At 48.1% G+C, this 26,108-nt stretch overlaps 1 protein-coding gene across 3 annotated transcripts; it reads right to left on the minus strand.

Annotated features, from left to right (window-relative positions):
- Positions 1-5,624: 5,624 nt before the first annotated feature.
- Positions 5,625-22,686, minus strand: LOC109459858 (eukaryotic translation initiation factor 3 subunit C). 3 transcript variants are annotated; one of them, XM_019754744.3, is made up of 21 exons: positions 22,588-22,686; positions 22,318-22,457; positions 20,889-20,954; positions 20,587-20,776; positions 20,077-20,202; positions 19,836-19,890; positions 19,595-19,704; positions 19,097-19,224; positions 16,320-16,479; positions 16,110-16,213; positions 15,534-15,675; positions 15,218-15,343; positions 14,992-15,085; positions 14,022-14,212; positions 13,602-13,826; positions 8,838-9,201; positions 6,474-6,633; positions 6,318-6,383; positions 6,150-6,237; positions 5,893-6,055; positions 5,625-5,793 (listed from the first exon to the last, which is right to left on the minus strand). In XM_019754744.3, the coding sequence occupies exons 2-21, from the start codon at positions 22,416-22,418 to the stop codon at positions 5,711-5,713; spliced, it is 2,742 nt and encodes a 913-aa protein (XP_019610303.2). In that variant the 5' UTR covers positions 22,419-22,457; positions 22,588-22,686; the 3' UTR covers positions 5,625-5,710. The 3 variants fall into 3 exon arrangements, with proteins under 3 accessions (XP_019610303.2, XP_019610304.2, XP_019610305.2); XM_019754745.3 differs by having other exon boundaries at positions 22,592-22,682; XM_019754746.3 differs by having other exon boundaries at positions 22,543-22,620.
- Between the last annotated feature and the right edge of the window lie 3,422 nt (positions 22,687-26,108).

A 26,108-nucleotide genomic window follows, 5' to 3' on the forward strand; every position in this document is an offset into this window, starting at 1 on the left:
TGCCAAACTGTCGTCCAACGTGGCTGCACCATTTTGCTTTCCCACCATCAGTGAACACGATTTCTGGTTGCTCCACATCTTTGCCAACACTTAGTGTTGTCAGTGCACTGGATTTTGGTCATTTTAATAGGTAATTTTTAACTATTTTAAAGTACACAATTCAGTAGCATTAAGTACACTCACAATGTTGTGTAACCACAATCTATTTCCAAAACTTTTTCTCTCATCACCCAAAACAGGAACTCTGTAACCATTAGTATTTCCCCCGGCCCCAGCCCCTGGTAACCTCTATTCTTTCTGCCTCTATGAATCTGCCTGTTCTAAATACCTCGTATTAGTGGAATCACACAGTATCTGTCGTCTGTGTCTGGCTTATTTCACTCAGCATGTTTTCAAGGTTCATCCATGGTGCAGCATATTAGAACTTAACTCCTTTTTAAGGCTAATATCCCATTTCATGTATATACCACATTTTGTTTATCCATTTCTCTGTTGATGGATACTTGGGTTTTTTCCATCTTTTGGCTATTGTGAATGCTGCAACGAACATTGATGTACAGTATCAATCTGAGTTGTTTTCAATTCTTTTGGGTACATACCTAGGAATGAAATTGCTGTCGTATGGTAATTCTGTTTAACTTTTTGAGGTAATTCTATCTTCCACAGCAGCTGCACCACTTTGCATTCCTATTAGCAATGTATGAGGGTTTGAATTTCTCCACACTCTCATTAACACTCACTTTCTATTTGATAGTAGCCATCCTAATAGGTGTGAAGTGGTATCTCATTGTGGCTTTGATTTGCATTTTCCTGATTAGTGATATTGAGCTTCTTTTCATGGCTTATCGGCCAGTTGTGTATCTTCTTTGGAGAAATGTCTTCAAGTCCTTTGTCCATTTTTTAATCACGTTTTTGTTATTGTTGAGTTTTAAGGAGTTCTTTATACATTCTGGATATTAATGATCAGATATAATTTACAAATATTTTCTCCCATTTTGCAGGTTGCCTTTTCACCTTGTTGTGTCCTTTGATATACACACAACTGATTTTTCTTGTACCTGTAACTTTGCTGAATTCATATTCTTTAGATGTTTTCTTGTGAATTCCTTTGGGATTTTCTCTATATAGGATCGTGTCATCTGTGAATATATTACTTCTTCCTTTCCAACTTGGATGGCTTTTATTTCTTTTTCTTGTCTAATTACTTTGGTTAAAACTTCTAGTACAATGTTGAATAGCAATGGTGAAAGTGGGTATCCTTGTACTGCTGCTGGTCTTGGGGGGAAAAGCTTTCAGTCTTTCACCATTAAGTATGTTAGCTGTTAGTGTCTCATAAATGTCCTTTATCATGGTACAGAAGTTTCCTTCTATTCCTAGTTTTCTAGTGTTTTTATCATGAAAAGGCATTGGATTTTGTCAAATGCCTTTCCTGCATCAATTGAGCTGATCATACAGATTTTTCCTTTGTTCTATTAATGTGGTGTAATGCAGATTAGTTTTATGTTGAACCACCCTTGCATTTGTGATAAATCCATTGGTCATGGTGTATAATCGTTTTTAATATGTCATTGGATTCAGTTTGCTTGTATTTTGTTGAGGATCTGCTAAGAACCATCTTTCCATTTAAAGTGTGTTTATGTTATTTCATACAGTACTGTTTTATTAGCTGCTTTATAGTGTTGACATGAGCTGGCATCTCTCAATAGACTTTTCCCTTGAGGATTAATTGGTCATATGGTAACTCTCGACTGTATCCTGGGCATTTTGAATATTATGTTGCGAGATTTGAGATTCTGTTAAAATGCTCTCATGAATATTTTTGTTTCAGCAAGCAATTTAACTTTTGGTCAGAAAGACAGGGTTCTTTTGAAGTTTTAGCTGCCTGCATCACCACTACAGATACAGCTCTATGGCAGGGCCACCCTTGGGCCAAACAGGAAGAGAAAAATAAAAGGGTGATTACCCTTCTTCAAACAGTGTCCCCTTTTTCTGTATCCTCTGCCCGGAAAAGAATTTTAGCTGCCAGAGCCAAACTGTTGCAGTCTTGCAACATTTGCCTCCCTTGAGGGAAGGCCAGGAAGGAAAAAAATAAAGAGAAAAAAAATGGATTTCCTACTATGTTCTCCACCTTACAGGGTCCCCTTTCCCTGGTCGTCTGGCCAGAGCTAAGAGGGGTTCTTTTGGGGTTTTTGCAGCCTGACCGCAGAGGTAAAAGCCATGAAAAAGGAAAAAATACCAGGAAACACCTCTGTATGGATCGCTTAAGTTTTGACTCCCTCCCTAATCTGACTGCTTATATTTTCCAGAGTCCTCATGTAACCTTTTGTATTTTTTCCAATTTTCAGTTGTAATCAGTGGGAGAGCTAGCATTTTTTGAGAACTCATGAACCTGTACTTTCAATTTCACAAGAGCCAGTAGTGTTGTTTTCCTTCTAAATTTGCTCAAACCAATGCTGGGAGGTTACATTTGAGAAGACTTTGTAAATTTGAGCTTGCTTTCACAACAACAGCTGTGTCAGCTACATTTGCTCAAATTCATGGCAGGAAGTTAATTTTGAGAATTTATGAATCTGAGCTTAATTTTCAGAACAAGTGCTTCATTCTTACTTCATCTAGATTTGTTTGAACATGTTTTTGAGATGATGATCTTTTGGACTGGAGTTTCTTTTAACAATTGTTTTTTATCCTCTAGATTTGAGAACTTTTGAATCGGATCTTGTTTTCATAAGACCTGTTTCAGCTAGATGCGCACAATTAGCTCACCTTGAAAAGTTAATCTGCATTCATATGCACAATAATTACTGGGTTTCAGTTAGAAATGCTCAAACTCATGTTGGGAAGGTACTTTCAGAGTTTGTTTTCAAAACACTATCGTTTTCCATTTAAATTTCTATAAGTTGGCTGGAAAGATACTTTTAAAAATGTATGCACCTGGGTTTGTTTTTACAAAAACTGCTATGTTTCATCTCATGATGTGCTCACTTCAAAGGTTCTTTTGAAAATACGTAACGTGTGAGTGACTCTTAGGTTGGTTGTTGTGTTTACAAAAGGCTACTATTTCAGTTAGGGTATGCACTGGGAGATGTCATCTCTTTCTCCTTTCTCCCAAAGGCCAGAGTGGAGGCAAAACCATGTCCAACATGTTCTAGGCGTCTGTCAATGCCACATCGTACAATTCCAGGGAGTGCCAATCACTCTGTATCTATGACAGGAGTGGGCCAGTTCTGGTCTGTGGTTTTTGTATGATCAGTCAGCCAAGAATAGATCTTACATTTTTAAAGAGTTGTTAAAACGAAGAAAAGGTGTATATGACAGATTGTATGTGGCCCACAAAGCTTTAAAATGTACCGTCCACAGCTGAGCAGAGAAAGCTTTGACTACCCCGTTTGATGGTTACCATGCACATGAAGGGTTCTCCCTGGAATTGGGCAACACAGTGGCTTTGCCTCCTGCCAAGGAATGCGAAACTGACCCAATTCAGTACAAGGCAGCCAGCCCAGGCCCAGGATGCATAAGCTCTTCAGCCGTCCCATCACCGCTCCTCTCTGGTTCTACCTCTCTGGCCACTGCTCTCTTTGGCTTTCCTTTCACTCACTACTCATATGCTGAAGAGTTCAGCCCTTAGCCCTCTCCTCATCTACGCTGCCCACTCCAGATAATAATTAGGATTAAGTACAGTGGTTAAGAGCTAGTGTCAGGCTGACTTGCTATGCACCTATCCCCTCTCTTTCTAGTTGTATGATCTCAGGCAACTCACTTAACGTCTTTGGGCTTCAAGTTTCCCCATGCATAAAACGGAGATGATGATAATAGGGTCATTCTAAGAGGATGAAGTGAGGGAAGGCATGGAAAGCACCCAGCGTGTAAGAAATCAGTAGTATCAACAATGCTGATAAACATTACCCACTACCATGCTTCTGACAACCATGTATAAGCCCCTCACTTCAAAATCCTTTGTTCTTTCCCTTCTGTGATAGACTAGTAATTGTCCCCCAGTGTCCTCTCTCTGTCTTTTAGTAATAGAACTCTCCAAGTTTAGACGAACACACAGCTACTCAGCTAGAGGCATTTTAGTCTCAGTTCTAGCAAATGGTATCAGTGCAGTTGCCAGGCCCTCTACTTCCTCTTCCGCCTCCTAGGGGCTTGAACAAGGAAGTGAGGCTGGTAAGCCAGCTTTAACCATGTAGATGAGAACCACCACCTGGGGGGGCAGGGACAGTGGAGCAGTAAGACAGTGACATGGAACCCTGGGTCCCTAGATAATCTTGTTGAACACAGCTACTTAACCCCAAGCCTGGGCCACTCACCTACCTCTGGACTGTCACACGAGAATCTACAGTTGACCTTTGAACGACATGGGAGTTAGGGGCGCGGACTCCCAGTACAGAGGAATATATCTGCACATAACTTTTGACTCCCCGCAAACTTAAGTTACCCCGTGGTGTCTGTGTGTAAGTGGACCTGTGCAGTACAAACCCGCATTGTTCAAGGGTGAACCGTATTTTGTTTGAATCATTATTTTGGCGTCTCTTTGTTACAGCAGCTTAGCCTACAGCTTAATCAACATGCATCCCAAACCCTCGATCTCCAGCTGCCTTGCTTATGTCCCAAATTCAACACATCAGCCCACTCTGCATACCTGTTGTTCCCGAACACACAGAGTTTCAACTACTTGTTAATAACAGCTCTGTTGCCTGTATGTCCCCAGTTGGGACCATGTGTCATTCTGGACTCCTACGCCTCCCAGATTCTACTGTCACGGAAAGCCCATAGCTTGTCACACACACCCCTGTTCAAGCCCTGTCACCTCTGATCCTAACCACCCTGGCTTTAGACGCTTGTAAGTTTCTGGCTGACTCTCTGCCTCCAATTCCTTACTCTACAAGGCTGCTACACCACCCTTCTTCAAATTGGACCCCTTTGTGTACTTTGTTCCCAACAGCAGCAAGCACAGTCTTCCTGACGCAGCCGCAGCCGTGCTCCACGCACTTACACTACCCACACTGCTCTTTCAGCACCGCCCCCCCCCCCATTCCTTTGCCTCCATCAGTGCTTCTCAAACGTGGTAGAGGACTATTTTATAACAAGTTCCCAATCTACTATAGATGAATACTTTTGAAAATACACATAAATTACACATATTAGAAACACGATTACATGCTTAGCTGTCACGCAGTGGTAACAGTTCTGTGCCTACGCTTAACTGTGGTGCCTGTTTGGTCAGGGACAGGCTCACTCCGGGGCCACATTGGTCCAATGACCACACTTCACACAGGTTTAGACAAACTCCCCCTTTTCCCTGCTCGTGCCCACCACCCACTCACCAGTGAGACGCAGCCCTCACCACTGCCTCCTCCATTACGCTCTCTCTGATATGTGCCCAGTCACTTGCACCTGCTCAGTATATCCACCACCTTCTTTATACCCGTCCTAACTCATCACGTCACTACCATCGTCTGTTAAGTGTGAAAGAGCAGCAAGCTCTTTGGAGGCAGAGGGACGCACACGTCACCCCTGCATCCTGAGCCTGTGCCTGTCAGGTGGCGGAAGCTGAACAATATAACGAGAAAACGAATGTGCCCAACCCCCCTCCGTGGTGACGTGCAGGCAAGAGGAGCCGCAACGACCAACTAAATAGACCTTTAATGCGTAGGGCGCGGTTTAGGACTTAACGGCTGAAGGTCTAGGCCACAGGGACGGAGCCTTGCCATCAGTAGGCCGCCTGGGACTGCTGCTGACGGTACCCACCCCGGCGCATGTAGCCCTCGTTCTTCCGGTAGCCATCCTTCTGGTCTGTAGGCGAGAGGAGGGGAGGGGGTGAGGGAATGCCCGGGGGAGGGCCGGTGGGAGGGGGCCAGGGCCCCGGCGAGGACAGGGGATGGCGGCCCTCACCTCGGAAGTAGCCACCGTAGGTTCCCTGCTTGTGGTCGAACACGCGCTCGTTGTTCTCTACCAGGCTGCCCAGCTTCTCCGCCAGCTGCAGAGCCAGGTTCTGCTGGGCAGTGGGCTCGGTGCGGTGCATCACCACCGTCTGCGTCGGCTGGTCCAGGGAGGCCTGGCGGAGCGACAGGGGCCGGCACACACGCAGCTCAGCGCCCTCCCCTCCCACGTCCTCGCGGCCCCACCACCCACTTCCTCCCTGGCCTCACCATCAGCTCCTCGTTGATGATCATCTTGCTGATGATGGAGTGCACCGTGGGCAGGTCCAGCTCAAACATGTCGGACAGCGTCTCCATGCTGGGAGGAACATGGCGGGCAGCAGGTCAGGGCCCTCGGCACAACGCGGGGGGCCCCCCGCCCCTCGGGGCCCATCCTACCTGATGGAGTCATAGACGCTGCTGTAGGTGAACAGGTAGGTCCGCAGCGACTCTTCCTGGATCTTCCTGGCAGGAGGAGGAAGAGGAGACGTCTCGTTCAGGGGAGGCCCACCCAGTCTTCTCCTTCCTGCCCCCCTCGGCTCGCTGCCTGCTCACCTAACCAGCATGCTGCGGACTTTGTCGGCCTCGGGGAAAAGGTCCCACACTTTGCCGTTCATCTTCTCGTTGATGATAAAACTGTGGCAGGTCTTCCAGTCGCCCATCTTCATGGCCTTGGAAGCAGCAACCACATGTTCCCTCATGGACTCAGGGGGACCTGAGAGAGAGGGAATGAGGCAGCGCCCAGGGAACTTGGGGTTGGGGCTCCCGGCCCCAAGCACAGGCCAGGAGAGAAAAGCACCACATCAGGCCTCTCCTCTCTCTACTAAACAATCATGTGATTGTACAAGTCTCAATATTAGAAAAAAGTTACTTAGATTTAGACTAAATCAATCCATGGTGGGCTTCAGGGGACTGGTGAGCCCCTTGAAAATGTTAATAAATTGTGTATTTATCCTTCTGTACATTTTCCTAGAAAAAGGATCCATAGTTTTCATCGCATTCTTTCCCCCTCTTCTTCCGCCTGCCCCCCCCACTCCGGTTCAAGCCATCGTTTCTCAGTCTAGTTGTGTAGGACACAGCTCCCTGGCCCGTGCTGGTGTTAGGAGCCTTGCGCTCCCCTAGCTGAGGCATTCGGTTGCCAGTTATGGGTTGGTTGCTCACAGCAGCTCACGGCAGCTCATGCTGGCTGCTGGCCACTCACGGAGGCACATGGTAGCCCGCAGCAGCTCACGGCAGCCCAGCTCCAGGGAGAGCCGTTGTTCACAATCTTAGCTGTAGAAGGCGCAGCTCACTGGCCCATGTGGGAATCGAACCAGCGACCGCGGCATTAGGAGCAGGCGCTCCAGCCATCTGAGCCACCAGGCCAGCCCTCATTGGATCCTTATAAGGCTCTTAGACCTAAAAAAAAAACCTGACACCTCAACTGGAACAGTATTTACCCAACTCCCTTCCTTTTTATATCACCTTCATGGTTTTTGCCTTATCTATGTATCACACAGTTACCAGCTTATTTTTCTTTAGAGGGGCTCACTCCTTTTCCTTAGAAGATTTAGCCTCACTTTAAATTACCGCTGTGAAATCACAGGTTTGAGGTGCTGGTTCTGGACTCAGGCCCCCAAACACCGTCCTGAGAGACAAGCCAGGAAGACAGACATGGCCAGTAAGAGTAGCGGGAACTCAGGGCAGACAACAGAGTATGAGAGTCCCAAGGCTGGAGATGAATGGCAGGTGTGGGGACACGGGAACACAGCCGAACCCAGGACAGGGCCGAGCCCCACTGTGGACACGGTCAGGCTCACGAAGAAACGTATGAACAGGGCTAAGCTTCCATTCTATCACTTTTGAAAGAGGCACAGTTTGGGGTGCAAAGAATATTTCTCTACAAACCAAATAGCAGTGCAGAACTGAAACAAACTGGCTTTTGGTCCCTGCAGGTAGTAACAGACGGCGGGACTATGGTGACCCACAGATTTTCACTGGAAATTATCCAATGAAACCAAAGTATCACTATATAAGCCAAATAAAATTTGCCTAAGGAGCACCTACATTTAACACGACCTCCCCCCACCCACCCACACACCAGGAGAGGACAGATCTGTGAGGGGACGTGGCTGTGGCTAGGGAGTCTGGCTCACTTGCCAAGTCCTTCCATGCACCACCCCACAGGAAGGGTGCAATTCAAATTCCTTTCCCGGTGAAATCACAGTTCACTCAACCCGTGGCTCGATCGATCAGATAGTTCAGAAGCGAACAAGGAGCCAAAGGTAGACTCTTGAGGGCCAAGGGTCTAGCTGGTTGGCTAGAAAATAATGTGCACGAAGGGAAATAGGAAAAGAGGTTAGAGAGGCACAAATTAGCTGTGTTAAAAGTTGGGTAAGTCAGTCAACTTCTGTGCCTCAGTTTCTTAATCAAGAAAAAGGGGTAATAACAGTACCTACACCACAGGGCTATCACTAATGAAGAGCAAACGAATTGTTATTTATAAAACGCTTAAAGCAGTGCCAGACAGGAAGAGAGTACTATGGAAACTTACATTAAATAAGAAGTACTGTTGGCAGTGGGTGATGAGAGTTTAACTGAGAGGCTAAGGAGAATGAACTTTATCCTGCAGGCAATAAAGGACTCGTAAGGTGCGGGGGTGTGTAACACCGTAAATGTGGTAGGAAGATAATGCTGACAGAGAGACTGAAGGGAGAGCAACAGGAAGCAGCAGGGAGTTTGATCTGCAGGCCAGGACTACGCAGCCTAAGATAAGAGACCCCAGAGATGCTGAGTAAGGAGGACGCCTCCAGGAGACGTCATCACATCAAACAGAATCACCCTGCGGGAAGCCATTCCCTTCCGCTCCCCCTTAATCCTTGGTGAAAAGTAAGCAGGGAACAAGTGATTCACGCCCGGCCCCCCAGCGCCCTCACTCACCCAGCAGGGGCTGGCGCTCGCCCACCCGCAGCTGGTGGTGGAACTGCTTGCTGATCATGCGCCGGCGGGCGTCGCTCTCGTGAGCCGCCATGTACGGGATCTCCAGGAGCATGGCCGACACCAGGTACACGCACTCGAGCAGCTCCAGGTTGATGTGCAGGTGGAAGGGCACCTGGCGGCGCCGCTCCACCTTCTCCTGCTCCTGGTTGCGCTCCTGCAGGCTGCGCAGCAGCAGACCTTGGCCCAGCAGCTCCTTGGCGCGGCCGCTCGACTGGATGTCCAGCAGGGCGTTGTGGGCATCCTTGGTCAGGCCCTGCCGGAAGGCGCAGATGCCCAGCTGCACCATGGTGCGGTTGTACAGGATCTGGGGGCAGAGAGGGCAAGGCGCTCAGGGGCATGGCCACACAGCACGTCCTCCATTCATCCAAGCACACACACGACAAACGATACACTGAGGTGCCGACGCAACAGACAGACAAGTCCTGCCCACCCATGGGGTGGCGTGGGGGGGCCAAAGTGACCGGAATATGCAGGTGGCGCTAAGGAGAAAGTAACGCAGGAGAGGGAAGTAAGGCGGCTGTGTGGTGGGTGCTCACGATTCAGATTTTATACAGGACGACGAGGGAAGGCCTCATTTTGAAGGCAATGTTTAAATAAAGAACCAATAAAAAAGGAAGGAGCAAGTCATGCAGATTCGCTGGGAGAAGAGCACGGTGCAGAAAAGAAAAGCAGCCACGCCCAGGCCCAGTGCGCGAGGAACCAGGAGTGTGACAGGCGGAGCTGGGACAGGTGTGAGCACAGACCAGATGACGGCACGCACTCCTCGTACGCCACGCGCAGGCTCTGAGCACATAAGCGACACAACCTGACTTAACGTAACACGGTTACTCCAGCCACTGTATTAGGAACAGCCTGAAGGGACACAAGGGCAGAAGCAGAGACGAGGACGATGCTGGCTTAATACCAGAGGGGAGCAGAGAAGTGGTAAGTGGTCAGACGTAGATTCTGAACAGGAACGGCTGGGAATGCAGACGCAGTACGTGAGACAAAACCAGAACCAAGGATGAGTTCCGGGCTTCCGGCCGAGGCAGCTGGAAAGATGGACCTGCCACTAGTTAAGACGGAGGACTGCAAGCAGCACAGGTTTTCTCTCTTTTTTGGTGGGGGGAAGACTAAGTATTGACGACAACGAAAACATAGATGTCAGTATCAGTCATGAATGTAATGCAAAGATCCTTAAAAAATATTAGCAAACAAAATCTAGCAACACAAGAAAATGACACTATGTCATGATCAAGTAGGATCCCCCTTAGGAATGAAAGACTGATATAAAATCTAAAGTAATGCTCATTCACCTTATGAACAGAACAAAGGAAAAATAACTATAATTTCAATAAATGCAGAAAAAAGCTTTTGATAAAATTCAGCATCTATTTCTGACAAAAATTCTCAGCCAGGGCCGGCCCGGTGGCTCAGGCGGTTAGAGCTCCGTGCTCCTAACTCCGAAGGCTGCCGGTTTGATTCCCACATGGGCCAGTGGGCTCTCAACCACAAAGGTTGCCAGTTCAATTCCTTGAGTCCCGCAAGGGATGGTGGGCTCTGCCCCCTGCAACTAAGATTGAACACGGCACCTTGTGCTGAGCTGCCTCCCGGATGGCTCAGTTGTTGGTTGGAGCGCAGGCTCTCGACCACAAGGTTGCCAGTTCAATTCCTTGACTCCTGCAAGGGATGGTGGGCTGTGCCCCCTGCAACTAGCAAAGGCAACTGGACCTGGAGCTGAGCTGCGCCCTCCACAACTAAAACTGAAAGAACAACAACTTGAAGCTGAACAGAACCCTCCACAACTAAGATTGAAAGGACAACAACTTGACTTGGAGAAAAGTCCTGGAAGTGCACACTGTTCCCCAATAAAGTCCTGTTCCCCTTCCCCAATAAAATCTTAAAAAAAAAAAAAATTCTCAGCCAGCTAGGATCTGAAGTGACCCGCGATCAACTAGGATCAATCTAAGACGGGGTATCTACAAAAACTCTACAACTAACATTAGATTTAATCGTGAGATGCTGACTGCTTCCCTACTAAGAATGGGAATGAGACAAGCTGTCTGCTCTCATCATGATTTCTATCCAGCACTGCACTGGAGATCTGAGTCATTCACTGTGGCAAGAAAGAAGAGAAAAGAAGTCAAGTCATAAAGATTGGTAGATGAAAGGACAACAACTTGACCTGGAAAAAGTCCTGGAAGTACACACTGTTCCCCAATAAAGTTCTGCTCACCTTCCTCAATAAAACAAATAAAAAAAGAAAAAAATGAAGATTGGTAGAGTAAAAAAAAAGAAAAAAAGATTGGTAGAGTAATAAAATTGTCTCTATATGCAGATGACATAATTATTTCAGTAGAAAATCTTCAGGACTCTATAAAATAACTACAGTCATGTGTCACCTAACATTTTGGTCAATGACAGGAAGCACACAGGACAGTGGTACACCATAGAGGCCACGTGTGAAGCAGGCTGGACCACCTACATTTGTGTAAGCACACTCTGAGGTTCACACAACCACAAATTCACCCAACAACGCATTTCTCAGAACCTATTCCCATGGTCAAGCGGTACGTGAGTGCAAAATGGTAGGGCACAGGATACAAAAATTACTTGTATTTTTAGATACTGGTAGCTAACAACTGGAAAATAAAATCACATAATATTCAAGAATAACTTTTTAAAAGATGTATAAGACCTCCAACACTGCAGAGAGAAACTGAAGAAATTAAATGAAAAGAGAACATGTAAGAAAGATTCAATGTTAAGATGTCAATTCTTCCAAAATTGACCTACAAGTTAATATAATTCCAGCAGGTGTTTTGTAGGAATTGACTGGTTGACTCTAAAGTTTATGTGGAAATGCAAAGGTCACAGAATATCCAATGCATTCTTTTTAAAAAAAAAAGACCCACTCCCTGACTTTGAGACTTACTACAGGCACAGTAATAGACTGACATAGGCTAGACAAAAACATGAATGAATGGAACAGAACACAGCACCCAGAAATACACTCACACCTACAGGGCCATATGGTTCCCACAAAGGCACTAAACAATATAACAGGGAAAGAATGCTTTTGACCCTGACTTTGTACCATATGCAAAAATCACAGATCTCAATGTGAAAGCTAAAACCGTAAGAACTTTCAAAAAACACAGAAAAAATATCTTCATGAAGTGCAAGTAGGGAAAGGTTTCTTTAGCTAGGACCCAGGAAATAATAACCATAAATTAAAACAGAACCTGACAAGTCGGTCCGGTGGCTCACGTGGTTGGAGCGCCGTGCTCCTAACGCCAAGGTAGCTGGTTCGATTCCCAGTGAGCTGCGCCCTCTACAGCTAATATTGTGAACAACAGCTCTCCCTGGAGCTGGGCTGCTGTGAGCAGCCCAAGGTTGATATGAGCTGCCACGGGCTGCTGTGTGCTGCCGCCGCAAGTGGCTGTGGGCTACCGTGTGCTGCCACGAGCGGCCAGTGGCCAGCATGAGTGGCCGGCAGCCGGCGAGAGCTGCCGTGAGCTGCTGACACAACTGGCGACCGACTTCCTCAGCCGGGGGGGAGCGCAAGGCACCTAATACCAGCAGGGGCCAGGGAGCTGTGTCCTACACAACTAGACTGAGAAACAACGGCTTGAACCAGAGTGTGTGTGTGGGGAGGAGGCAGAAGAAGGGGGGGAAAAGAAAAAACCTGAGAAATCAGACTACACCAAAAGGAATGGTTAAGAAAATGACTAGGCAAAGCACAGATTGGGAGAAAACATTTAGAAAACTTCTTTCTGACAAGGTGGCATCCCGGATATAAAGAATTGCTACAGCTCAATAATGAGATGAATACTTCAACCTTTAGGAAAAAACGGGTACAAGTTGACCAGACATTTCATGCAAGAAGATACGTGAAGGACAAATAAACAAAAAAGTAATCAATTTCAACAGTTATCTGGGAAACACAAGCTCACAGCACGAGCTCCCACTATGCAACCACCAATATGGCTGAAACTCAGAGGGCCTACAACACCAAACGTTATTGGTAGGAGTATGAAGTGGCATAAAACCACTTCTGAGTTTCTTAAACAACTGCCCGTCACCTACCCTGCGACAGCAGCAGTCCCCTCTGAAGTGTTCCCCTAAGAGGTGAATCCACACACTGACTTATACACAAACATCCACAGCAGCTTCATTTATACGAGCTGCAAACTGGAAACAGACCAGCTGTCTATCAAGAGGAAACAGATTCACCCAATGGAGTGAAAAAGACCAAATGAGACTGCTACTTAAAAACCGCCACCAGACAGTTCACCGTATGTTCTACACATACGTATTTAATTACTTTAACACATACACTTAAAGACACAGCTTTAATAGTCCTTCTATATGGAAATGTCCTCACAACACAGCCACAAACAAAATGAGTCGTTCCGCTGTTACACCCAACACATCACACGACACTTGGGTCCCTGTCTTTCCAATTAGCTTGACAACTCCGTAAAGGCTTTTTTCATCTTCTGAAACAAGACAATCTCCTAATATGCTGAAGCAGACACAGTAGGTAGAGTAAATGTTAGCTGAACCCAAATCTCTGTCCTGAGGGCTCCAAGCTGATGGAACAGTCTGGGATACACTGACATGCAGGAGGGTGAAAGCGCGCCGGCACTGGACGGCCAGAGCACAGGGCCCGGCCTGCTCCTCCCTTTGCCACCAGGGCCCGGGCGCCCGTCCTCGTCCCACCTGGACTGGAGGGTCCGCGTGCTGGATGTTGTCCTGCAGGTGGCTCATGAGCATGAGGTCACGGGCCTGGTACCAGCGGGAGTGCAGGGCATGGTGGTAGATGTGGCAGAGGATGGCACAGGTGCGGATGCGGTCCGTGCGGTCCTTGGCGTAGATGTACTTGCACAGTCTCTCCATCAGCAGGGCCGAGTCCTCCCCTTCGTTCTCTGCCTGATCTTGGTCAGACTGGGGGTGGGGCAGGGGTGACATCGGAGGAGGTGAGACAGGACAGGGGCCCTAAGAGGCTCCGGCTTTAGTGGCCAAAGGCGTGACCCCACCCAGCCTCACCCGAGTCCCCCTGGGCTCCAGCTGAGAACGGCAGCTTTGTCATCACATCCTGACGCGTCCCCCTCCCCCGACAGTGACACCGTCCGCACTCACCTTGGAGGCGCCCTCGGGGAGGGTGAGCTGCCGCTGATGGGCCTTGTAATCAAACTTGTAGTAGGTGTGGAGGATGCGCCTCAGGTAGACGCGGCACACCTCCTCCGTGGTGCCCTTCTCCTCCAGGTAGCGCTGCACACGGTCGATGATGGCGCACACGGCCGCCTCGTCCTTCAGGTGCTCCACGTACTCTGGGGGACAGCACCCACCCTCAGCTCGGCCAGGCAGCGAGCCCTCCCAGGCACCTGTGTGTCCTCTGCACCCACCAGGAAAGTCTGCTCGCTGGGCCCTGAAACGCCGTCTAGTCCCAGAACACGCACAGCTCACTGTCCCCCTGCCGGGCGTTCTCTTCTGCCAATTCCTCCCGACTAACTGCCCCCTTCCCCACTCCGACCTCCCCTCAAATGGCCCCTCAGGACGCCCTCTTCAACCCTTATCCAAAGCAGCCACCCCCCAGCCACTCGCTACCACAGGCCCCAGGTGGGATTTCGAATTCACACTTTGTATCAACTGCAATTACCCCGTTCACTTATGTGTTGAACCGCCTGTCCCCAGCACCGAGGGTAACTCCAGCAGCAAGAAGGCCTCCAGTGCCGTGTTCCCCGTTACACCCGACTCGGCGGGCACATGCGGGCATTCACAGTTTACCCAGGAAATGTCCTGTATTTTCTCCACCCCGATGCCTCCAATCCCAGCTAAACAAGCCATGTGAACAGAGGCCACACCCCAATGATTCCCAAAGGGTCCTCCTCACACCACCTACGTCGGAACATGCTAAAAAGCAATTGGGGGGCCCCACCCAGACCTACTGAATCAGAAGCTATGGGAGGGGGGCCCCGTATCTTAGGTCCCCAGAGTGAACGCTGGGCTGAGCAAGGGCTGGCTCTCCAAACACTCTCGGTTAGCATAACCCTTAGCTTTCCTCCTGGCACGCTTCCTCTCACCGACGCCCACACTCGCTCAAGCTCACCTTGGGAGTGAGGGTCAGTGTTTTGCATTATTTTGGTAAATTCTTCATCCATTCGTTCCACCAGAGTCAGGATGCAGCCACGGACGCGCAGCGGCTGCAAAGGTAAAGGCGGAATCAATAAACCAACCCAGCCCTCAGCCCCCAACTTCACTGCTTCTAACTCCAGCGAGCCTTCGAAGCAGACAATGCACACCTCTCCAGTCAGCCCGCTAATTCCTCGCTTTACCTGGTCAGCATTACTGAGGTTCTCACTCTCTTCCAGAATGTTCTCGCCAATAAAGATGTTGGGGTTTGCGAACAGGATGTCCATCAGCTCGTTGATGCAGCCCAGGCACTTCTGCCACATTTCAGGCTGTCGAGACACCGACGGCAGGCAGAGGGTTGCGGGTGGATAAGCCAACGCCTCCCAAGAGCCCCTCACCAGGGACCCCTGGGGACTTCAGCTCCCACAACTGCTTCCACAGCCCCCGAGTTAAGCACACGAGGAACTCGCCCCTGCCCCACCAGCTCAGCCCTGGGGTGCTCCTCCGAGCTGCGCTCACCTTCATGTATGTGGCCAGGTTGGGGTTGTAGTCATAGAGAGAGGCGATGATATTGAACTTGATCTTGACAGTGACACCCTCCCCAAGGTTGTTTTCAGAAGCAATCTGAACCAGCAGCTGCAATAGCTCAATCTGGGCTGCCCTGGAGGGGTACAGAACGGGGCGAGGCCTCAGCGACAAGTCAAAAAGCTGCCTCCTGGCACACAGCATAGCCCCTCCAGACAAGTAAGGCAGCCTGGTTCCCAGGACCCCGTCTTCCCCGCTCCCATCCTACACAGAAACAGCACTAATGCTAACAATCTACCATCCCCTCCGTCACAGAATAACTCAACAAGGTGAGCCCTATTCCCACTGTACAGATGAGAAAACAGTCCTACAAAGTTAAATGACTGAGTCAAGGTCCAAGGGAGAGTAAACAGCAGAAAACGGACCAGTCTGTTCTAAGTATACCGTTCCTTCTGCTGTAGCCACACACAGGTCTTCCCCAAACAGCACTGTCCGCCCAACAACCACCGCCCTGCGTCTTAGGGAAGAGCTTTCACCCTGTGAGCCCACAGCCAGGCCCACGAAGCTCACCGATCTGTTCCCTTCTTGCCTCGTGCCTGCAGGATCTCATTCAGCTTCTTGATCACAACAGCGTGGGTGATCTCAGTGCCCTTGGCGAACATTTTTGGTTTCTCCTAGGCGACACACACCCTGTCATGGGCACGCCGGCAGGAACCCATCGCGGCCTGACCTTTCCTCCCACCCCGACCAGACAGCAGCTGTCGCTCCCGCCAGCCTCACCTTCACGAGGGGGGCCCCCCCCCGGACCCGCTCCCACTCCCCGCCTTCGTTGTCTTCCTCCTCTTCATCCAGGCGCTTGGATTTCCTGTCGTGCTTCTTCTTGGCTTTGTCCTCCCGTTTCTTCTCAGCGGCCTTCTTCTCCTCCTCTGTGGCGGGGGCCCTGCCGGGAGACACGGGAGAGGATGAAAGAGCAGCCCACTCTCCACCTGAGGGGTCTTCCTCCCCTGAACAACGTCTCCTCCATTGCGTCCTGTGTCCAAGTTACTTTCTACAAGAATAACCTCACGTTAACCATCACCGAAGCACAGACGCGTAAGCACCTGAATTTGCCAGACCACTCACCAAGGTCTGCCCCCACGTGACACCTACTAAGAAACTCGTCCGGAGGGAACCCCATGGCCTGGTCTAGTAAGGCAGAAATGCTAACCAGGCCATTGTAGACAAAGAAGCAGCCATGTCGCTCCACAGCGAACCTCTAAGGTTTCCAGAGAATCCGTAAGAAACAGTTGTTCTCTGATACTAGTAGCTGCTCTGTTCAGACGGACCTGGGAACAGCAATTTTTTTTTTTTTTTGGCACTTTATCTTTTTACTGATTTTAAGCTGATTAGTTGGCAGCTGCTAAAAAGGCTTCCTGAGTTCTGAGTGGTTCTAGCACATTACTGAACGTGAGGGGATTGTGGGAACTTTGAATTCATAGCTGGCTGGTCAGAAGTACAGATGTTGAACCTGGGACTTGTAACTGGGGTCTGAGGAGGGGACAGTCTGGGGGATGGAGCCCTTCACCTGTGGGGTCTGCACTAACTCTGGGCAGTTAGGGTCAGAACAGAAATGAATTGTTGAACTCCTAGGTGGTGTCCACAGCTGGAGAACTGGTTAGTGTGAGAAAAATTCACACACATACAGTATCAGAAGTGTTCGGAGTAAAAAGACATCGGATCCGCAATGCTTCCCCGACTTGGGCACAGTGTTCTCTGGAGCGCACAGTGAAAAAAAACTTCTCAACAAGAAAACACTAAGGAATTCAGTACCACCAAACCACTATTACAAGAAACGTTAAAGGACTTCTCTAAGAAAAAAAGACAAAAGAATATGAGTAATAAAATAGCAACAACTACATTCCTATCAATGATTCACTATAAATGGATTCAGTGCTCCAATCAAAAGACACAAGTGGCTGAATGGACAAGAAAACAAGGCCCACACATATGCTGCCTACGTGAGCCCACTTCAGATAGGAATATACAGACTAAAAGTAAAGGTGATTTCATGCAAACGGAAACCAAAAAAGAAAAAAGCTGAGGCAGCAATACTCTTAGCAGACAACACAGACTTTAAAACAAAGACTATTGCAAGACACAATGACCCAGTAATCTGAAAAACTCAAAGCACTATTTCAGAAAGCCATGTGCAATATTCAGAAAGCCAAGTTCACTGCAATATTATTACAATAGCCAAGACACGGAAGCAGGGTTAAGTGTCCATCGATAGATGAATGGATGAAGAGGTGGTAGGCACATACAATGGAGTATTACTCAGCCACAAAAGTGAATGATATCTTGTCACCTGCAACAACTTGGATGGGCCTAGAGGAGATTATGCTGGGTGAAACAGGTCAGAGAAAGACAAATACCACATGATCTCACTTACATGTGAAATCTAGAAAACAAAATAAATGAACAAAAACAGAAACAAACTCATAGATACAGAGAATATTTTGATGATCGCCAGACAGGAGGGTTGGGTGAAAAAGGGGAAAGGATTAAAATGTGCAAACTTCCAGTTAAAGAAACAGTCACAGGGATGTAAAGCACAGCACAGGGAGTATAGTGAATAACGCTGTGATAACTACGTATGATGTCAGATGGGTACCACTAGATTTATCAGGGTGATCACTTCGTAAGTTATGTAAATGTCTAATCACATTATATATCTGAAACTAACATAACATGTCAACTGTAACTGAAAAAAAGAAGAAGAAAAAAAGCTCCTCGACAAAATGCCTGTCTAGACCCCTGCAGCGTTAGGTACCGCCCCCTGCAACAGCGTAACCCTAATGGTGGAAAACAGGAAAGCAGCCCCACGAGCAGCAGTGGTTCTGCCTGTTAAAAGAGCGGTGTTTCTCAGAGCTGTACATTTGACCCCCGTGCAGCACACAGGGACAGGTACTGCCCTGGCTTCAGGGGAGGAAACGGAGACAAGAAAGCTAGGTCACTTACCCAAAGTTGTAGAGCTACTAAAAGACTGCGGGGCGGGGACCAGAACCAAACCACAACCCTTCCGCTTCTGCAACTATCCCAGTACATCAGGAAGGCTTGCCGCTGTCTATATACTAAGACGTTGCCAGGAGAGTGACAGCTACCACTGAGAGCTCACCACGTGCCCGTCCCTACATCGTTCCCTGGACCTTGCAGCTATCTGGAAGGCAGGGTTGAGTATCACCCCATTTTACAGATGAGAAAATTAAAGATTGGAAAGGTTAAGCAGCTTGCCCACTATCACACAGTTGATCGGCACCAAAGTGAGATTCACACCCAGTCCGCATGCAGTGAATAAAGTCATGGTTAAACAGCTGGACTCGGGAGCCTTCAAATCCCATCCTTAAGACCCATCAGCTTGGGGACCTTAGCCAACTAACGTACTTGACTCTGAGATCCCTCTGTGAAAAGGGAGCAGTGGGCGTTTCCAACCTGAAAGGACTCCATGGAAGCCACCACTTTCAGAATGACAGGCACCGCACCACTCGCAACGTAGCCGGAGGCACCACTGCGTGTCTTACTTTTTAAGGAATCTTGAGGCCAGTACAGTCTGTTTCCCTTCTTCTTCCTCCGAGTCGGAATTCGAAGAAGTCGAACTTGTGTCCCATTCCTCATCATCCTCTGAATCTTCGGAGTCCTCGTCTTCATCCTCAGAGGACAAAGAGGATCAGTGGGAAGATGGGAAACGGACTGGCCTCTCTGCTCCCCTAACACGTCCCAGGGATTTACAGGAGCGGTTATCCACGGAATCAGGACAGTAACGAGTGGGACTGGGCCACCAAGACCCAGAGAGAAGTAGTGACTTGCCCAGGGGACAAATGGCTCCGCACCGGCAGAGCTGGGCCCAGAATTCTTCAGATTCTAGTATGCTCAGTGCTCTTATCCAGGAGGAAGCCTATTCTGACCCCCTGCACTGAACCCAACCCCCCCCTAGGGTTCTGTGAGCCTCCTCTTCTCCCCAGGGACCCAAGAATGGTCCCTGGGAGGCAACTCAACCCTTCACCGGGACCACCTCTTACTTCCATCTTTTTGAGGAACTTGCGACTCTCTCCAGAAGGAGCTTCTGATTTCTTCTTCAGGAAAGCGGCAGCACTGACTCCATCCTCATCCTCATCCTCATCGGAAGAGCCTGGTGAGAAAGGTGAGAGACAAGAGCTGGGAGGGTGAAGGGCAAGGCTGCAGGACAACCAAGGAAGCAGGGCGAGGGATGCCCTAACTTTGGGCCCCCTCCCCATCTGCAGCGAGGGTCTCCTCCCTCACCTTCGGAATCCTCCTCATTCTTCTCAGCATCTTCATCTGCAGACAGCTCAGGGTTCTTGAAAAAGGGAAATGAGGACGTAATGAAGGAGGCCTGCCAGCCACCTCCCCCTCCTAAACCCCCACCCCAGAGTTGTGTCATGATGCCTCCTCCAGTCACACCTCCCATGTGCAAAGGCTTTTTTGTCTCAGTCACGGCATCACTGTCCCCACGGTTGAAAAAGTCTGCCGTTAGCATCCCCACCTGCTTGTAATTGGTAATATGGGACTCAAAATCCCGGTTGTACTTTCGGATCTTCTGGCGCAGCGTGCTCAAGGCCTTGGCGTTGTTCTTATTCATCTTCTTCTTCCCCTCCTTGTCTTCCCAGAGCTAAAGGGCAGAGGGGGAGGAAGGGAGCACAGAGACCTGAGACTAAGTAGAATTTCCTGAACTTCAGGCCTCACCACCACTTCCGAGTCTTGCTCTCCATACACCATCTGCTACTTCTTAATCCCACGCCTTATTTTTTAAAGAGCCTTTACGTATCACCACTAAAAAAGCACAAAACCACAAATAAGAGGTAATATAAAAATAAATGTAATTAAATTCTCAGCTGAAACAATCCTCCTTGCACCATTCCTATTTCCTGTGTTCTGGGAAACGATGCATGGAAGGCAAGCGACCCAGAGGAAACGTGGTCCCTGGCGGTGGGCTGGAAGCAGGCCCTGGGTCCCCAATCCCTTCTGGACCCCACACCACCCACAGGCCTCACACCTCATTAAGATAGTCCTCCAGGTCGGCCAGGATGCGGACATAGAAGCGCGGGACGCCCTCCTTATCCACGATGCTCTTAGCCTTCCCATACGCTTTTCCCAGGAGCTCAAACTCTTCCAGGCACTTGGTGACATCCCGAATCTTCATGGCGTTACGGATGGTCCGGATGAGGTTGGTCAGCTCCTCAAACCTGGGTTGGGAGTCCAACAGCACGTTGGACCAACCAGATACCACCATCGCCCACCAGGAAACCTGCCACCGCTCCACAGACGCCCCGTCACCCAGGCGACCCACGGCCTCACCTCTTGTCCTTGGCACTTCGAACCACTCTCTTGGTGTCTTCTTCATCCTCACTCAGCAACAGTGGCCTGTGTACAAGGAACGGGGCCCATTAACCTCCATTTCTAGTTCCCCTCTTTCCAAGGGCTCTCTGCTTGTCTTCTCAGAGGGGCACAGGTAGACCTGAGAAACTCAAGCTGCTCATACCACTATCCTGTTTGGTTCTTCCTCTTCAGCCTCATCATATAAACTCCATCTTCTAAGCTGACTTCAAGTATAAACAAATGACTATGCTTATGTACTGTGCCAGAAAACTAACTGTGTGAAGACAGTCACTAAGAAGTACTGAAAAAAGGTGAAAAAAGGGGTATTTTGGCCAGGCTTCAAGAGGGTGGTGCCTGAATTACTGTGTTTCCCCGAAAATAAGACCTAGCCGGACCATCAGCTCTAATGTGTCTTTTGGAGCAAAAATTAATATAAGACCCGGTCTTTTTTTAACATAAGATCGGGTCTTATATTATTAATATAAAACAGGGACCGGGTCTTATATTAATTTTTGCTCCAAAAGACTCATTAGAGCTGATGGTCCGGCTGGGTCTTATTTTCGGAGAAACACGATGAGTCCTAGAAAGCAAGGTTCCCTGGAGAGTGAGAGGCCAAGAACAAGGAAAGTCTGTACACCTCCCTGACCAGTCTTTTTCTTCCACACTGAGAATCCAGACCACAGACAGCATTCAGCTCATAATCTCTCTCTTCTTTCTCTCCATCTTATTAATTTTTCCAATTATTTTCTGTTACAGCAAGTGATGTTGGTTTTCCACTTGTGGCAGTGACATGAAATCATATTCACATGGGCACACATGTATGCGTGTGCATCTATATGTATATTTAAACAGACAAGCATGTAGTAAAAGTAACGAAGGTGCCAGGTGCATGACATAAGTTTGAAAAACAACATCTCACTGTTTCAAAGGGTGAAAAGAATTTTAATTTGCAGAGAAGGGTGTTTCCGTGGAGGTAAACATCAGGAGTAAAAAAGAAAACCAGATGTTTAAGAAGCACCAGCCCGTAGCGCCAGGCGGCTGGGCTTTAGGGTCACATCAAGCCAGCATCTTGGGAGCGGGATATTTTGGTGCTTAGTATAATGGTGACTTGCGGAGTCCGATGCCGAGCGGAAGGGGGGGGGGGACAAAGCCTGTGGACACGGAGGCCGGTTGGGAAGCTGATGCAACAGACCCTGCCAAGGGGAAATCGCTCCTCTGGGAGTGGACTCCTGCCATTCACGGCACCCTCAGCGGGAAGTCGCCCCCCCCACGCTGCTCCATCCAGTCCCTTCAAATCTCAGCGTTCTCGGACCCCCCGCCCCCATCCACCTCCCTCACACTCGGCCTCCCCAGCCGGCCGACTCCCGCCCTCCGCGAGCGGCCCCCACGGCGCAGGCCCTCCGCTCACTGTTTGCCGTAGTTGCCCCCGACAGGTTTGGTAACTAGTTCCTCCCCGGACAAGGACGGCTCGGACTCGCTGTCGGAACCGGTGGTGAAAAACCGCGACATGGCGACGGCGCTGAGGGGCTGCGGTGGGCGCGGCCGGACCTGCGGGAAAGCCAGAGTCCAGCGCCCCGAGAAGGGGCGCGAACCGCACCTCCCAACCTCCGCCCATCACCGTCCCCGCACGTACCGCCACCCGGGTCCCCCTCCTCGAAACACGCGGCCCAAGAAGTACCTGCCAGCCGAGCTTGCGACGCACACCGCGGAACGACGGAAACGCGGAAAGAGAAGGCGGGACCTTGGCGTCATTTCCGGGGGCGCTGACGAACTAGACGGTGCGACTACAACTCCCAGTGGCCTTCGCGGCACGCAAGGGGCGGGGACACGCCTGATGGAAGCTTACGGGGAAGGGCAGCGCCGCAAGATTCCCAGATCCCACGGCGCATCGTCGTCGTTTTTTATTTCTCACAGACGCCCAGCCTCACCTATCATTTGCGGAATCAGAATCTCGGGGCCGAGAGTTTGCTTTTTTAAAGCGCGCACGTGATGCTCATGAGCTGCTACGTTTTGAAACTAGGCTTAGAGCGAACTTAGCATCAGTCAGACTTTGGGTTCAAATCCCAGCTCCCTAACTGTACGTGTGAATTTAGGCAAATGTCCTAACCTCTCTGAGTGCTTCCGTCTCCCCAAGCTGTAAAATGACAATAGCACCGACTTCAAAGGGTGTTATGAGAATTAAATGACTTAGTATATGTGAAGCATTTAGGACAGCGCCTTGTACAAAATAAGTCTGTATACATAATTAGTATGCACTCATTATTCCACAAATAACTTGTGTACTGAGCATTTATTATGAACCAGCAGCAGTGTCTAGGCACTGGATGCAGCAGTGAACAAAAGAGGAAAGATCCATAAATTGACAAGGAATTCACAGAGTGGAGTGGCGTAATGAGCAAGTAAACAAACAGATAATTTCAGGTAGTAATACGCGTCATGAACACGTTAAAGCGACTGGTTAGACAGGAAGAGGATTTTGGATAGGAAAGTCAAGGCCTCTTTGAAGAGGTGGCATCTGAGCTGAGCTCCAAAGGCCAGGAAGGAGGGAGCCGTGCAGAAAGTCATCTAGCTAAGAACATTCCCAAATCCTAGGGAAGGGGAGCCGTGAGTGCGAAACAGGGCCTCGTGCAGAAATGAGCAGGGCCCGGTTCTAGGAATAAAGAGAAGGCCAGTGTGCTATCAACACAGTGAGCAAGGCGTTAACAGTACAGACGCTGACAATTGTACATCGCCCCGCAGGTCCTTGTAGCCCTGTGACTTTGAATCCACGTGAATTGAAGAAACCATCCGCAGGGGTTTTAGCAACGCAGGAACTGGTTTACATTTGTAAAGGGGGTTTCATTTATTCAGCATTTGCTGCGTGTCTGGGCCTGTGTTTTAGCCTTGGAGGCACAATGTGCCCCTAAAGGAAAAGTGTGAATGGGCAGATTGAGGGGAAAGAAGGCCACTTTAGGTAGAGAAAACAATATGAACGAAATCTGGGGAGAGGAAAGCTCAGGGCGTGGTCAGTGGCTGGTATTATGGGGTGAGAATGTGGCAGGACCTCTCCACACCTCCTGGTGTGACTCCCTTGTCCCCTGTCTCCCTCCCTGCTTCTCCTCTGTCTGTCTCTCTGTCTCCTTTCCTCCCTCCCTTTCTCTCCCTATAGATCCAGTTGATTCTGACGGCAACCTCTTCACTTCCCAGAACAGAAATGGAATGCCCTGAAATTGCCAAGGGAGCCTCAGGGAAAGGGCAGTGCAGGTTGAGTAAGACAAAGACCAGCATCACTGAAGATGAAGAAATGCAAATTCACGCTAAAGTAAAGCTACTGATTTTAGAGTGGTTTCCTGTTACTCTCAAGACCCCCATCATTTGCAAAGGAAAAATCATATCAAATTCTTCATTTTGGGGTTTTTTTTTTTACTAATCCTTTACTAAAGTCATTATGAAAATTTTCAATTTAACAGAGAGGGGGCTTTTTTCGTAAACTTTTTTTTTACCGAGTGTGACATAGATTTGGACAAGTGACAGATCATAAGTACACGGCTTGATGAGTTGTCACAAAGCCAGCACACCTGTGTAACCAGCGCCCACATCAAGGAACAACATGACCAGAGCCCCCAACCAAACTCCCTTCTGGTATTCCCCCTGCAGTCACTCCCCAGCAGGTTTCTTAAATTTCATTTTTTCTCATGAAATATTTCAAACATAGAGACAAAAATAAAAGCTATTCTAATGAACATCTATGTACTCATAACCCACCTAGGATTGTCAAAAGTTAATACGATACCATGTTTGCTATGGCTCTTTTTTTTTTAAAATGAAAAAATAAAAATACTCTTGGGACATCCTAGGTAAATGGAGGTCTTAATGAACAAGGTTCCCTGTAGATCCACAAATATCTGTAAAGCACCTAGCATGTGCCAGATCCTTTCACATGATAGTCTCTCTTTGTTTTAAAAATAATACATGTGCATGATTACAAAATGTAAATGATACAAAAGAATATACAGGGAAAACAATCTCCTTCCGATGCCTGAGCTCCAGTTTCTCAGCTTCTGTCCCCAGAGGGAAATGATTATCGGTTTACAGTGTAATCGTCCAAATGTCTCTATACATAGATATAGGTACATAAAACGATATAGTTATATGTGTGTATGTGTAAGGATTATATAGGTAACAACATAAACAGTAGTACCCCCTTATCCATGAGGGAATACATTTCAAGACCTCCACTAGATGCCTGAAATCAATAGTACTGAACCCTATACATACTATTTTTTTTCTTTGCATAGATACCTATGATAAAGTTTAATTTATAGATTAGGCACAGTAAGAGATTGACAACAGTAACTAATTATAAAATAAAACAACTGTGTTTCCCCGAAAATAAGACTTAGCCGGACCATCAGCTCTAATGTGTCTTTTAGGAGCAAAACTTAATATAAGACCAGGTCTTATTTTAATAGAATATAAGACCGGGTCATATAATATAACATAACATAAAATAATATAATAATGTAATACTGGGTCTTATATTAATTTTTGCTCCAAAAGATGCATTAGAGCTGATGGTCGGGCTAGGTCTTATTGTCGGGGAAACACAGAATTATAGCAATATACTGTAATAAAAGTTCTGTGACTGTCATCTCTCTCTCTCAAAATATCTTATTGTCCTGTACTCACCACTCTTGTGATGAGATGGAGCGAGGTGAATGACGCAGGCCTTGTGACACAGAATCAGGCTACTATAAGTTTACTTGAACACAAGTAGTATGACATTGTGACACATGATCTGACAGCCTAGTTGGCTACTAAGTGACTAATGGGTGGGTAGTGTATACAGCGTAGATATGTCCTGGGTGGGATAGAGCAAGACAGCGTGAGATTTCACCATGCTACTCAGAACAGGGCACAATTTAAAACTTACGAATTATGTTTCTAGAATTTCCCATTTAATATTTTCGGACCACAGCTGACCATGGGTAACTGAAACTGCTGATAAGGAGGGACTACTGTGTATAGATATCCAAAATCAGATATATTGGCTATCTGATCTATATATCTATATATATGTATCCTTATCTATACATTATACATATACACATGTATCTATATCTTTTTACATATCTATATCTATATATGGAGACAAATCGATAGATTTATCAATATCTATATATAGATATCTATCTATATCTGTCTATATTTACACAAATC

The sequence above is a fragment of the Rhinolophus sinicus genome, chromosome 10, assembly GCF_057876585.1.
Source record: "Rhinolophus sinicus isolate RSI-liver-muscle chromosome 10, RSI-T2T, whole genome shotgun sequence".
Classification (NCBI taxonomy): Eukaryota; Metazoa; Chordata; class Mammalia; order Chiroptera; family Rhinolophidae; genus Rhinolophus; species Rhinolophus sinicus.